Source organism: Hyposmocoma kahamanoa, unplaced genomic scaffold (assembly GCF_003589595.1).
Source record: "Hyposmocoma kahamanoa isolate Upper Pololo Valley unplaced genomic scaffold, ASM358959v1 202, whole genome shotgun sequence".
Taxonomy (NCBI): domain Eukaryota; kingdom Metazoa; phylum Arthropoda; class Insecta; order Lepidoptera; family Cosmopterigidae; genus Hyposmocoma; species Hyposmocoma kahamanoa.
This window is the reverse complement of record NW_020653726.1, coordinates 3601796-3615721: the sequence shown is the minus strand read 5'-3', so window position 1 is coordinate 3615721 and position 13926 is coordinate 3601796. Positions and strand designations below refer to the sequence as shown.

Below are 13926 nucleotides of genomic sequence, written 5' to 3'. Positions count from 1 at the left end.
CGTGTCGAACACGAAGCTACTAACTGAACAGCTCATTAGTCCCTAATGAATAACTTTAAATACAAATGTCTTACCCAGAGTTCTAATTCCAGAGGCTTTGGTGATAGGGGATTCTTTCTTGCTATTACAATTTCAAGATCCGTTCCTCGCTTCGCATCCTGTAATAAAATATTAGTGAGAAGTAATTTTTACTTTCCGCTTATTTTTAATACCTATAAAGTATATATACTGACGTGCACGTTGTCGATGTTGCTGATCCGTTCAGATTTATTTTTGAAGATTTACTACAATACTTCAACGTTTCTGATATACATCTAACCTTTCCACACTTTTGAAATAGCGTTTTATTCAGAATACAATATACAATTTCCTTTCGTTTCAGAGGATCAATAAAATTTCCGTCACGATCGTATCTCTAAGTTTTACGTTTACAAAAATTTACTGATCCATTTTGCGGAAATGTGCGAGAGTTAATTTTGATATTTCATATTCGCGGAGGTGAGGAAAGGGGTTAGAAGAACCTCATCATCATCAATCACGACACATCACGCGGCAGGCGTCTGACGCCTCATTTGTTGCCACAAGCTATATAATATTGAACCAGGTGCTTTTTATGCATTCTGAATGTTTAAGGTTATGCCCTTTTTATAGGAAATGGAAAGGTCGGTCGCTGAGGATACACGTCAAGGGCATCTGCTTTTACATTCATTTGGAACAGAAACATAAAAGAATAATGGTATTTAGATATTATTTAATTACTTAGGGCCTGACGCTTAAGATGTATTTTTTTTAATAATATCAAGAGACGGGACGAACAAGTCGGGCGTCGTATTTATTAATGTCATATAGTCACCTCCATTGTAATGGGTATGAGTAGCCAAAATCAATCCATTTTAACAGAACAGGCAATATTAAACAATACGTAAATGTATGTATACGTATGTACGTATATGTAAATGTTTAATGAAAAATATATTATAACAATTTAATTAACCCTTTTCGGAAATATTTGTTTATGAAATGCAGGCGACTGTACACGAACTACGGAGTAAGAGGATGAGAGAGTTGTGGAATATTACATTAAATTTCCTTTAGTTTGCACTTTGCTACTTTGAACTTCATACCTCTTGCACCAAAACGATCGCAGGTTGGTGTGGGAAGATCGTGTCTCTTGGTGTAGTGGCGTTGGTAGCTGTTATAGAGCAGGCGATCCTCGAGCTTCGTCCCCTGGTGTTCCTGACTGATAGCCTGAAGTCCACGTAGCGGCCTGGCTCCAGTCTTCGAAGGAGAAGAACGTTGGCTTGGCATACTGAGTTGTATCGCGTGCAAGGAAGCGATTCTATGCCGATGTCTAGGCGACCCATTTGACCTGGTTAAGGGGATATTTTGTTAATGACGTTATAAATGTGATTTTCATACAACGCGATGGATCCCACACCTGCTAACTCATGAATTATAATAAAACTAAATTACTAAGTCGAACTTCGTTTAGAGATACAAATATTGTAATCTGTAAACAAATGAACTCAGACCATCATAACTTTTGTTCTATTTTTGTATGTTTATGCTTTAGAATTCGAATGAGTGTTTGTTACACAAGTTGTACACATTTTGATTTTGCGAAAAAAATATGTTTTCATATGTCTTACCAATGAGTTCAAAGTGAAGAGGATAATCAAAGTCTGGGTCAGAAGCGCGCACGCGGTAGATGACAGAGCCCACGGCGGCGTCTGCTGGGACTAGCACCAGCCGCATCAGTGTGCTCGGGTCGAAGACGGGTTCGCCACCCAGTGCGCCCCAAACGGCGCATGCTAAGACCAGAAACACGCCGAAGGTCATCCTGGGAACAAGAAAATTATGTAAGTAATTAATTTATTGTCTTTAGTGTAATAAGTAAACGTTAAGTAAAAGTTGTCTTAAATCATGTATGCAATATGCATATATGCATATGCAATTTCGTCCTAAATCTGCGGAGGACCATTAAGGAGCCCATTATTCATATAATAAAAGAGTGGGATTATTTAGTATTGAACTATTTGTTGTGGAGTGATACTCAGAATATAACTCATTTTATGTTCTCAGATATATATCATTGTAATTGTACCGAGTATCTAAATCTTTTAAAACCCTTGATTCACGATCGTAAGCTCGGGAACATAAAAATAAATATTGTTCCAATTGTCGAGTTCCACAAAAAAGATCATTATGTACAAATTGCAGTATTCAAGTGCGTTGAAGTTTATGCTCTTCTCACATGCTGCCTGTTGTTCACATCTCTAATGATTTGTTTTATAGCTTAGATAATCTTCTACAGCCGAGCTGAACGCTAGCCTCTCATTATACTTGGTATAAAGTTATATTCTAAGTCTTAATGCAACGTGAAGATCTTCCAACAATGGAAAATAAGCTTACAAAGACGACCTTTTAATTGAAGAGAGCGTAGCAAGAATTTTTCGTCATTAAATAAACCGTTTTATATTTATTATAGCGGTGTGAATATTGTCTGTAGTGATGATATTAAAGGTTGACGATAATGAATATACTTAAACTTGTCGGCGGAATATTTTAGTCATGAGAAAAAGTAGCCGTTGTGCAATCTAATCTATTTAGTTTAGATTCTTAAAGAAGCCCAGTAATCCATAATTCATTTACTGGAATTTGAAATTCGTTTTGTGTAGATTTGAGAAACTTACTTTTCGGACTCGACCACGAACGTTGTAATTGAATGCTTCGGTTCCACATCGAAAATGAAACTCCCCGAGAGTATGGACAAAAGAAAACTCAGAATGTCGCAGAATGACGAATGACGCATTTAAAATCAAATCGTTTTCTTAGTAATATCAATAACATCTCAATGCGAGAAGTCAGTTGCTCTTATTTGTGGAACCCGGAAATATAAACTTATGAACTCCTTACGCTGATCTCGAGTATTCTCGGGATCAGATGTGCCGACCGCAAACCTCACTTGAGTTGTGAAACAGAAAATTGTGTTACGAAATCATTTCACCGCTTCTGAACTGAACAGGAAGCATTGCTTTATAGCTTTGCTGGTAATAACTAGTTTACGAACTCTATCAGGTTAGCTTGAAATTCCTTTTATGCGTCTAAATTGTGATTTAGATATGTGTAACGTTAAAGCCCTATTCAAAACTGAAACCTCCTCGTACAGCAGAGCAAATTCACTCGCAGCGTCTTGTTGGTGTCTTATCTACTTCAGTGCAGTTGTGTAAGTAACAGACAACTTACAAGTTCACTGGCACGTAAACATGGAGCAGAGCAAGCAACTTAGAAACTTTTCGGATGAACGCCTCTCGAATAAATCTAATAAAATTTATACACCGTCTCCCATACCCCATCAATTCAATTGAATAGTGTCTGATGTAGGTACTGATTCCTAAAGTCATTATTCAGTAGTAACTTATTACGTGTCAGTCGAGGCGCTCAAGACTCCAGACCAGAGTACTCGACATGAGTCTTACAATGAAAGACGAGTGTGAATAGTTGAAGGCGCCTTACGTCTGATTTACTGACCGCCTGGCGTGTTTACTAACAAGGAGCTACAAAATATACTCATAGATTAGAGATATCTCATAGAAGGGACAGTTCCTTGTTCAAATTTTCCTGATACTCATATTATTCCACATTAGTGCGGGCGGTGAATGTCCACTATAACAATTCGTTAGTGCAAATTCAGAGATGTTCAGTGAGCGTCCACACCTACGCGCGCCATATCCTTTGATTTCTAAGTCCATGCATCAACTACACGTTTCCGGCTGGCGCCGCAAACCAAGGTGAAATATTTGTCTGACGCGGTTGCCCGCCTGCACTCTAAATCTTGTCGCGTGTTTACAGCCGCGCTATGAACTGCGCTATACACTAGTCTACAACCACTTTTAACATCGACAACGAATTGATACACGGGTTTCAAATTGTAATTGCACATAAACTTTGATTCCAATGGGATAATGTGACATTGACGATTGAATGCTCGCTTATTTCACTCGTTCAAGTATTCAAATGATAGTAAAATACGTATCTAATCCAATAACTCGGTTATGATACCACTGAAATGACTTTGGCATAATAATAGTGCTTATGACAAAATATGAGCCCACATTCCCATCTAAGGGGGCGCCAATTAAATCCGTTTTGGCCCGACAGAAAAGCAATTACTGCCATTCGATCATTTGGAAAAGCAAGAGAACGTAATTAAGGGATTATTATCCCGGGGACCCCGCGAACCGAGGCTCCCTCTTAAATCATCGAAGACACTTCGTTATTCAAGACATTAATGTAAGCTTTTAGAATAGTACAGCGCATTGTACAACTGGAGATTTATAGCTGGTAATATGAGTTGTTGCACAAAATTGAAGGAAGGTGTAAATAGTAAACCACGCTGAAATACTTATCGCGTTACCCATAAAAAGTAACGAGTAGGTACTTCGGAAATGTTTGAGGGTATCATGGTGGAATATCATCTGTCATTGTTATTTATGTTTCTGGCGTTGGGAGATACACTGGTGGGGAGTAGCGGCCGCGGGGCAGCATGCGCGAAACAGCGGGAGATATGGCAAAAATGGCAGGCGCACGATGTCGCTTGCTGACCCCAGACTCGGCACATAATAAAGCGTTGTTCCCTTTTGGTCACGGCTCCCCATTACCATAACGCTAAGTGTGTGAGGAGCGGACGTGTCGGCAACGCTGATAGCCCATTCGCCTCGCGCTTATTATAAATTCTAATACAGAATCTCATAACAACGCGCGCTTTGCCCCCGCCTGATCGATTTGAAAAGATACCGGGTCAGGACTCGCGGCCTGAAGCTATCCCACCTATTCACTCATAAAATTTTATTGCTAATTTGCTGGTTTATTATTTTAGACAAAATTAGCCTTAGTAATATGAAAAAGCATCGGCATGGCTTTAGTAAAAACACATCCGCTTTTAACGACTCCAAGAAACCTTCAGTGTAAGAATCGTTAACTGCCGAAATCGTAGAAAGGCAAAGTTGCAATAGGATTTGCGGTCTAATCCCATATTGGGTAGATTACAAAATCCCGGCTTAGTATAATATGTCCTAACTGTTATTTGGCTTATGAATTATAACGTTTCCCATGTTATTTAGGAAATCCGATTATAAAAAAATGCAATGTAAAATTTTATGGGCCTTCATTAGACAGTAAGGTTGATAAAATTGATTTTCCATCTTTCTATTGAAAACTATGGTGACAAGTTAGAACATGTCTACGACAGATATAACGTACAAAAAAAGCCTAACGAAATAGCGTAGTGTATTTAGAGCGCAAACAACTATTATAGTGAAATATTTGTTAATTTTCAAATTCTTATTGTTAGCTCCGATATCTTGGTACAAAATACTCGATCAATAAAGATAATCGCTAAGATAGAAACGGAATAAGGTAACATCTTAAAATCGGGAGTAATATCTGATCTATGGAGGCAAAGGCATATTAGGGCATGTAGAGTTGAGCGATAGCAAATAGAGAAACCGAGTTATTCGAATACTTCTTTTATTACAATCGATAATGAGAAAGAAACGAAAGTTGTAGTTCTTTTTCAAATTTAGAATATACATATAACAATTGCTTGAGGGTAAGTGTTACATTAAAAAAAAAAAGGTTACAAATAATTATTTATCGTTGAAATTAAAAACTTGTTGAGTTATGTCGACAAGAATAAGAATAGGTAGGTCAAAGAAATAAAATCGATTCTACAATATCGATTAAAAATAACTCCTCTAGCTAATTAATGTCACGTAGTTAACATCGTGACCCAGTGGTACTGGTGGGCAGTAAAGCCGTTCAAAACGTTACGTTTATGGCGAGAATCACGCAAACTGACCCCTTTGGCCCCATTAGCTGTTTCGCCCCATTGTGCTTGACTCCTGCCACCGAATGACCTGCGATTTTATTTGGTACGTTATTACAGTTCAAATTATACTTAGTAGTTAATTTTAGTACAGTTCGTTGACCGTAATTATATTAAGATTAAGACGTTAATGAATTGCTTCTACGAATTTACAGGCTTCAAAATAAAATAATGGATTTGTAAATTCTTAATATTATGAAATGTAAACCTAACTTTTATGTCGCAAAAAGAAGTATTTTTCTTTTATGTATTTTTTAGAAAATTATTATTTGAAATATACTCCAAATAGCCAACAAAAAACTGAGATAGTGAAAAAGAACATACAAACTTTAATTACAGTTTTGCAACAGCGAGTGATTTCATAAGTTACAATCTAGAAAAAAAAAAGAAATTAAATTACGCAAAATTACTCGTAATTTTGTTAAAAAAAAAAAAAGAATATTATAGCGCCATCGGGCGCGTTAAAAAAGAAAACGGCGATTAGAAATAATTATAAATATTTTACAAAAAAACACACAAAAGGTCGTGGAATTACATCTACTTGCCAAGTTTTATTGGAATCGGTTACCGGAAAGTGTGCGAAACCGGAATCATCGCCTAGCCTCTAAAGGTGGACGATGGTGGGTGGTTCAGATTTAAATGGGACCAATATTGAGGTACCCTCTTTCCAACAACAAAAGAATCATCAAAATCGTGTAACATGCACACAAAAAATACAGTCGCAATGAGAACGTCCTTCTTTTTCGAAGTCGGTTAATAAGGTTTGTTACATGTAAAAGTTTAATAAAGTCCCATGCAGTGAAGATGCGAATAGGTTTATCTGAAGAATATTTTGCAATTGGCCGCTGAATAATTGAATTATAAATATAAATTATAATTGAATATAAATATATTAATTAATATAAAAAAAAAAACACTTCACCAGTCTGATACTAAGTGAAACCGCTAGCGTGTTTTAGGTTACAATTAAACCCATCTATTAGTAGTGTTCTTATACTAAATCCGTAGTAATGGTGTTACTATATGTATAATATACTATTATTATACTTATGTGGTATAACAAATGCTTAGTCCTAGTGGAATGGTTAGTAAAATTGATGTAAATTAGAATGAGGGTAGGTTAGCAATCAGGCGTGATGGATTTGGGGTCAAATAACTAAGTTTTGTTTGCTTTTTGCCCCGTTTTGCCCGAACGGACCCATTCATTTATGCCGAAAGTTACTAATTCATTTCCTTATTTGAGAGGCTAAAACAACGAGTACTTCCACCAATTTCAATATCTTATATAGTTTTATGTACGTTATATATACCTTCAATTTCATTTACTTACTACTATCACATTTCTTTTTAACGCGGTAATATTACGCTAAGTTACGCTACTGCAAAAAAGTAGTTAAAAAGTAAATAACCCTGTATCGCCATGGACACACACATAGACAACCACAAATTACACCCAAACCCACGTGAGAAATAGATGTAGGCCATACAAATACTTCTCCCAGCCCGGGAATCGAACCCGAGACCTCTGCGTGGCGGTCCAACATGGTAACTGTTCGGCGTGGCCACGGAGGCAAAGATGCAACAGGCATATAGAAAAAAATTAGTAAGGTCTGCTGGTTCGTTCTGTAACTTAGAAGAGCGTCAGACACTTTATGCTGAAGGCGCTGTTTCGAATCCAGCCGGATTGAAGGAATTTTTCTTAGTGTTCGATCTTTATATTAATAATTATAACAAACTAGTGGAATAATTTCCCAAAAAATAATTGAATATTATCAACAAATTTAATGTTCAAGTTTGTGTTAACATTAGACGATGTATTTTTGCAACACTGTATGCGTAATATTTATTTCCGCCTGTTTCTAATGAAGTTCGTGTAAACACCATTGTCCACGCCTTAAAATAAATACGTCGCCAGAAGCGCTTTGTCTCGAGAAATCATTTCCTTGCGTGTTTAAGAAACCATTGTACTTACGTTAATGTTAAAATATAGAAAATAATTAGTGTTTTGTTTTAGGTTAATTGTTTCTGTCAGAACGAGAGCGCAAGTTCACCTACTTACGAAAACAAGAGTCGTAGCAATGTACTGGAATTAAACTGCCTCTTTAATACCTATTTTACAAGTATTTTTTCGCCGTATGGTCGAAACAGTAGCTGTAAAGGTCCTTGTGAAAGAGTTTCGTCCAGACACGACACCTTACATATTTCTGCCGCTTATCAGTAATGTGAGCATGACTGTGTTCCGGTTTTGAACATCCTATTCTATTAATCCTTATTTAATCCTATTCTATTGCGTAGTCGACGCAATGTGTGCTGTAACTACTACATATAACTGATAGAAATAAATCATTGTGAAATCTGAGGCGGTCCTCTTAACGCGAGAGTAATAAAAATACTCTAGATACTTCAATTAAAATTGATGCATAGCTTGGTTTAATTCGTGTTAATTTTAATTTGTCACGAACTGTTTGATAACATCGTAGTCTCGTCATTGGATTCAAAAGGTGTTAGAGTTGTTTGTTTTCCGCGTTGTTTGTCGATAATCTAAACATCGACATCGATGAGTGAGATGCAAATCAGTCAGTCAAGCTGTTGCGATATTAATTCTATTAATTTTCAGTTGCAAAATGTAAAAGATGTATCTGATTATGTACAAATTACGAAAAATTACATTTACAATAATTTGGAAATGGAATAATTTTATCGGAACTTTTTCAAACAAATCAATGTTTTGGGCCCTTATGTTATAATCGCCTCAGAAACCAATATTTACAATTATATAAACGTGCTTACAATGCGAGAGGCGTTATTTAAATACCTATACTCTAAATAGCTCAATACGGGCTACAAAGGTACGACAATGTCGACATTGTAGTATCGATACAATACCGATAGATTATCTAGCCTCTACACTGGCTTCAGTGACGTAATTGTAAGGTACGATTGAAGGAGGAGAACCTGACGTACAAGTCGATGACTGGTATTGTAACACTTTTCCTGCTCACGATTTTTGTCTGAACACGCTCGATAAAACTAAAGAGGGTCGACGGTGTTGAGTAGTATAATTCTAGTTACAAATTGTGAGGAATGGTTGACAAATTTCATTTTGACCCGGAAAAGATGGCGTTAGTATGTCGGTATTTACTTGTCAACACACTGGATCACACAAGAACTATTTAGCAGAAGCATGAATGGTGTTAGGTAGGTGACTTGCAATGCAAACATTTAAGAGGTGGCAGATTTTTTACCACGGTATAACATTCTCTTATTATCCCGAACATGATACTTGGTCAAGGGTTGTCTGGAACAGTGGCTTTTCAAAGGGTTGCTGTTTGGTTCGATAAAAAGACACTTTTTTTTATCTGTAAAACACCCTGTCAAATAAATTATTTTAGCCGACTCCAAAAAAGGACAATACGACTGTATTTTTTGTACATGTTACGCGATTACTCTGACATTTGTGAACGAATTCCGATATGCTTTTTTTGTTAGAAAGGGTGTACCTTAGTACCGTAGGCCGGGGTTACTTTGATTCTCGGGACTACTTTGATCAAAACTTCCACATAAAATTACAAATTGCGTAAAAGACAGCTACTTTTGGGAGATTTTTTTTTCAGGTGGCAATACTGATAAACAGTCAAGTTCACATCTGCGAGTGCGCTGGAGATTTTGCTGTATTTTATGTACAAAAAGGTAAGTTTTCCGTTGCAACCAATTTTTAATTAAAAAAATGTGTTGCAAAACTTCATGTGCAGCTCAGTGTGTGTTAGTATCATGATTTTTTTGGATAGAATCAAAAGAGTATTGTACATTTGTGAATTCATCACAAAATTTTTTATTGTTCTAACCTTGATGCTTTCGTTATGGCGTCGGTTTATTTTATGCAGTGTGTCATTGATAGGGTGCATGGTGTGAGATTGATCAAGTGTCAAAGTCACGCCAGCCGCTAGTAGGAAAATTTGCTTTGTGGCTTTGCTTTTAATTTTTGTATATTATTTGTTTTGAGAACGATGCCACGAACATAAAACTAAACATGTAACTGAAAACTAGGTTCCCGAGTACGGTTGTTGGGGGGTTTCAAAGTAACCCCAAACAATTATAACTTTAATCACGCTGTTTTTATTTTTTTCCCAAAAAGTATTGAGAAATTGTTTGTTATTTTAACGTTTTTAGAGAGAACTATTAAAACCGATAATTCGACATTTTTTTTATTTAAAAAAAATCACAAGTTAAAAAGTTATAGACTTTTAAATTCCAAAATTGATCAAAGTAACCTCTGTTTACGGTAGTGATCTTATTCAAATTTAAAGAAAATATTCTACCTCTAAGATTAGTTACACACGGCGACTTTAGTAGCGAAGCAAACACGCGTTCGTGAGACGCGCGATTGCGTAGCTACACTTGCGATTTATAGGCTATTGCAAATATATATATGTTGAATAATTATGTACGGAAAAATCTGTATAGGTTTATGCACATTATTTTGTTTTGTTAATTGTAAATTTAAAAGTGAAATGAGTAAATACTTGAAATAAATAAATTAGTTAATTAATTTAAAACGTGCATCGCGGTTACATCGCGTTTGTATCGCGTTTATATCGCGTTCGTATCCCGTTTGAATCGTGTTTGCATCGCTACTTACAGTCGCGCGCGTGTGTAAAGGTAGACGATAAGCGACTGCACCACTATTGCATCGCGTTTGCATCTGGAGGTGAATCCGGTTTATTGAATTTTACTTCACATTAATGTAATTCCTTTGAAAATAAAAAGTTATGGTGACCAAGAGCTGATCTAATGATGGAAATGGCAGACAGATAAAGAGAAATTCCTCAAGAGTTAATAGGAGCTACCTTGTGTTTGGCTCATGTGATTCGTTTTGACGAGGACTTCCATTTGAGGAGACCGCAGTAACGAATACAGCGAAAGCTAATAAACAAATTTTTAGGGCGGTCTTCAATCCCCTTGAGATGTGGGTTGTTCGCAAAATGTTTTTGAAAATTCCGAGACCTGCAACAGGCATTGTGTAACGTAAATAAGCTAAAACAGAGTTTTGTACATTTCATAGTTATCGAACAACTAAACTATAGTGCTTTCGAAGTACCGAGTGCTGTAAACAAACTTTGAAAGCATTAGATAGAAGTAACTTCCTCGTGAAGCAACAATTTTGCATTCGCAGTTTTGCATATTGTGATTACTTTTCTACTGAGAAAATAAACTATACAATTTAATACCTTTAAAACTATCTATGTCTAATACTATAAGAGTTAAGACATTTACTTTATAAAATTATAATCATTTGTTTAGTAACTTTATGACCAATTATTATTTTTGACCCTTGACGTAAAAAGTAGGGAGTTACAATGTAAATAATATAATCTGTAGAGCTCCTTGTGAAAGAGTTCGTCTCGAGAAGTACTGCCACTTTATCTATTTCTGCTGCGAAACAGTAATGTGAGTATTCTGCGTTCCGGTTTTGATAAGTAAGAGTGCTGGTGAAATCTTTGGTACATAGAACTTGTCAACTTATGTTTCAGGGTGACAGGCGCAGTGGCAGTGACCCTCAAATTTTTGCGATTTAAAGCTCCGAGTGGCACTGCAACTTTTATGGACAAGGGTTGTAGTTCGTCCCGTTACTTGGTATTGTAAAAAAAATCTAAGTCATGTGCATTGACTTACAATTATATGGACGTCGGGTCCGCGCTAAAAAGTGTCCGCACTTGTAAGGCGCTAAAATCGTATACAGAGCGCGACACTCCGCTTTAGTCTTCATTTGTTCTACGGACAGCGCGATACTGCGATGACATAACAATTTAAATTTCGAATAGGTTGACTTGGGACATTTTTTTCGTGGTTTTTGTATTAGACCCGTCGTCCATTTATTTGTAAGTCAATGGTCATTTGTATTTATTTTCTTAAGTAAATCAACGTTTCGGGCCCTTTACAGGTCCCATGGTCACGGCTGACTGAGATGGTAAAGTCTAACGTGGTATGGTATAACGATGATAAATTAAAACCAGTTATGTCTAATATTATTTTTTATTTTTCACTGTTGTTACAAAAGTTATTGATTAAATACCTTATTTTAATATTTTTTTTTTCAAAGAAGTTTTCCAATTGTCACTACAAGTGTTTTACAAATTTATATATTTTAACAATATAATTGTTTTCTTAAATTTAATTTTATAATATAATATCGCGTTCAAAGACTTTTAAAAATTGCTTGCTTCATTTGGGAATCGAACTGACCAAATATGAAAAAAAAAACCCAATATTTTTATGATACTGATCGGAAGGCATGTAAAAAAATATCTTAATATAGGAACATCGTTCACTTATACAATTTATTCAAGGATAGATTTTATACGCCCTCTACCGACGATTAACACCGTAAACTAATACTAGAGATATAACCAGCGATTCAATCTAGGGGTTCAACAGAAAACAAGCTAAGAATCATATAACCCCAGTTTTGATCCTCATATTGCACTAGCTGACGGCAGCTTCAATAGAATTACACAATATGAGCATTTTTGCTCTGCTGCCCACTCAAAGCTTTGTACGCGAACAATGAAACATTGTATTAGCCATGCTTCTTTTACTTTGTTTGGTTTTCCATTTATCATTTCAGTTTTCCCATGCCCCGTGTATTCAGTGCGGTCAATTGTTTTTGTACTGTTTGTAAAATTTTTCGTTGTTATTGGTTGTGTAAGAAAGCGCAAAGAATTTTTGTTTCATACTTAATCATTAAGGTCTAAAATGTGTTATTGTCACTTAATAATTTTTATTGATTTTTGTAGTAGTAGAGCTCCTTGTGAAAGAGTTCGTCCGGGGAAGTACTGCCACCTTACCTATTTCTGTCGCCAAGCAGTACTGTGTGAGCGTTACTACGTTCCGATTTTGAAGGGCGCTGGTCAACATGGGACTTGTCAACTTACCTCTCAGGGTGACAGGCGCAGTGGGAGTGTCCCTGAGATCTTTGCGATTTAAAGCTCTGAGTGGCACTGCAATTGTTATGGACAGGCGTGTAGCTTACCATCAAGCGCACGACTTGTTCGCTCCGTCACACGATATTATAAAAAAAGTGTCAGTCACTGGAAATTATGATACTGTGACCTGATAAAAGACGCAACATATTTTTTATAACATATTAAGAGTTTACAGCAAAAGAATAGGTACAAACAAATTCGGTTATTAAGAAACACAGTTTCATAACACTTATACAGAGAGTGCGTATGATAAAATACGATATTGTAAAGAGGACATACAAAAATATATTACGTAGTTGAGAGCCTTTTGGGTAGTTGGGTTGTCGTTTTCGCCTTTTCGAATGTGCACGGTACAGAACCAGTCAATTAAAAAATAAATAAAAAATATTTTATAGGAATATTTTATTATTTTTTTCTACTCTACAGGACTTTCTTCTTCTTCTTCTTAGGACTTTAATCTGACAATTGTAATTTCATATACCATATCTAAGAGTGGTTACACACGGTGACTTTTAGCAGCGATGCAAACGCGCGTTCGTGAAACGAGCGATTGTATCTCTATACTTGCAATTTATAGGCGATTGCATGGATGCAAACGCGCGATTGCATCAATGCAATCGCCTGTAAAGTGTAGCGTACCGATGCAATCGCGCATTTGTATCGATGCAGTCGCGCACTTGCATCGCTCCTTAAAATCGCACGCGTGTATGTAAAAGTAGACGATTAGCGACTGTATCGCGTTTGCATCACTGCTAAGAATAGCCGTGATCCACTCTTAGAGGCGCTCTTTTTAGTGTTCTAAATCTAAATTCTATTGTCTATGGTACACAGAACTTGCGTGTTAGAAAGAGTACTGTACACAGAACTTTAATGAGTTTCAAGAAAAAAAGAACGTCTCATTTTTGCTAAATAAAATATCAATTAAGACGATACTTAAACGCTATACTGCCTTCTTATTGGTCAAATTGACCTAATAGTTTGGCAACCGGGCCAAAAAAATAAAGATAGGTTAGATAATCTTAGAGGATGGAAAAAAATTCCATACTCTAAGGTTAA

At 36.3% G+C, this 13926-nt stretch overlaps 1 protein-coding gene across 1 annotated transcript in view; it reads right to left on the bottom strand.

The window, feature by feature from the left end:
* LOC113226828 (cadherin-86C) overlaps positions 1 to 13926 on the bottom strand; it is a 133765-nt gene that overhangs the window by 23509 nt on the left and 96330 nt on the right. Inside the window, exons 3-5 of the mRNA XM_026459600.1 lie at positions 1650 to 1840; positions 1125 to 1369; positions 75 to 158 (exon numbers count right to left, since the gene is read on the bottom strand). Coding sequence (XP_026315385.1) covers positions 75 to 158; positions 1125 to 1369; positions 1650 to 1840 — 520 coding nt within the window. The remainder of the gene's footprint in view (positions 1 to 74; positions 159 to 1124; positions 1370 to 1649; positions 1841 to 13926) is intronic.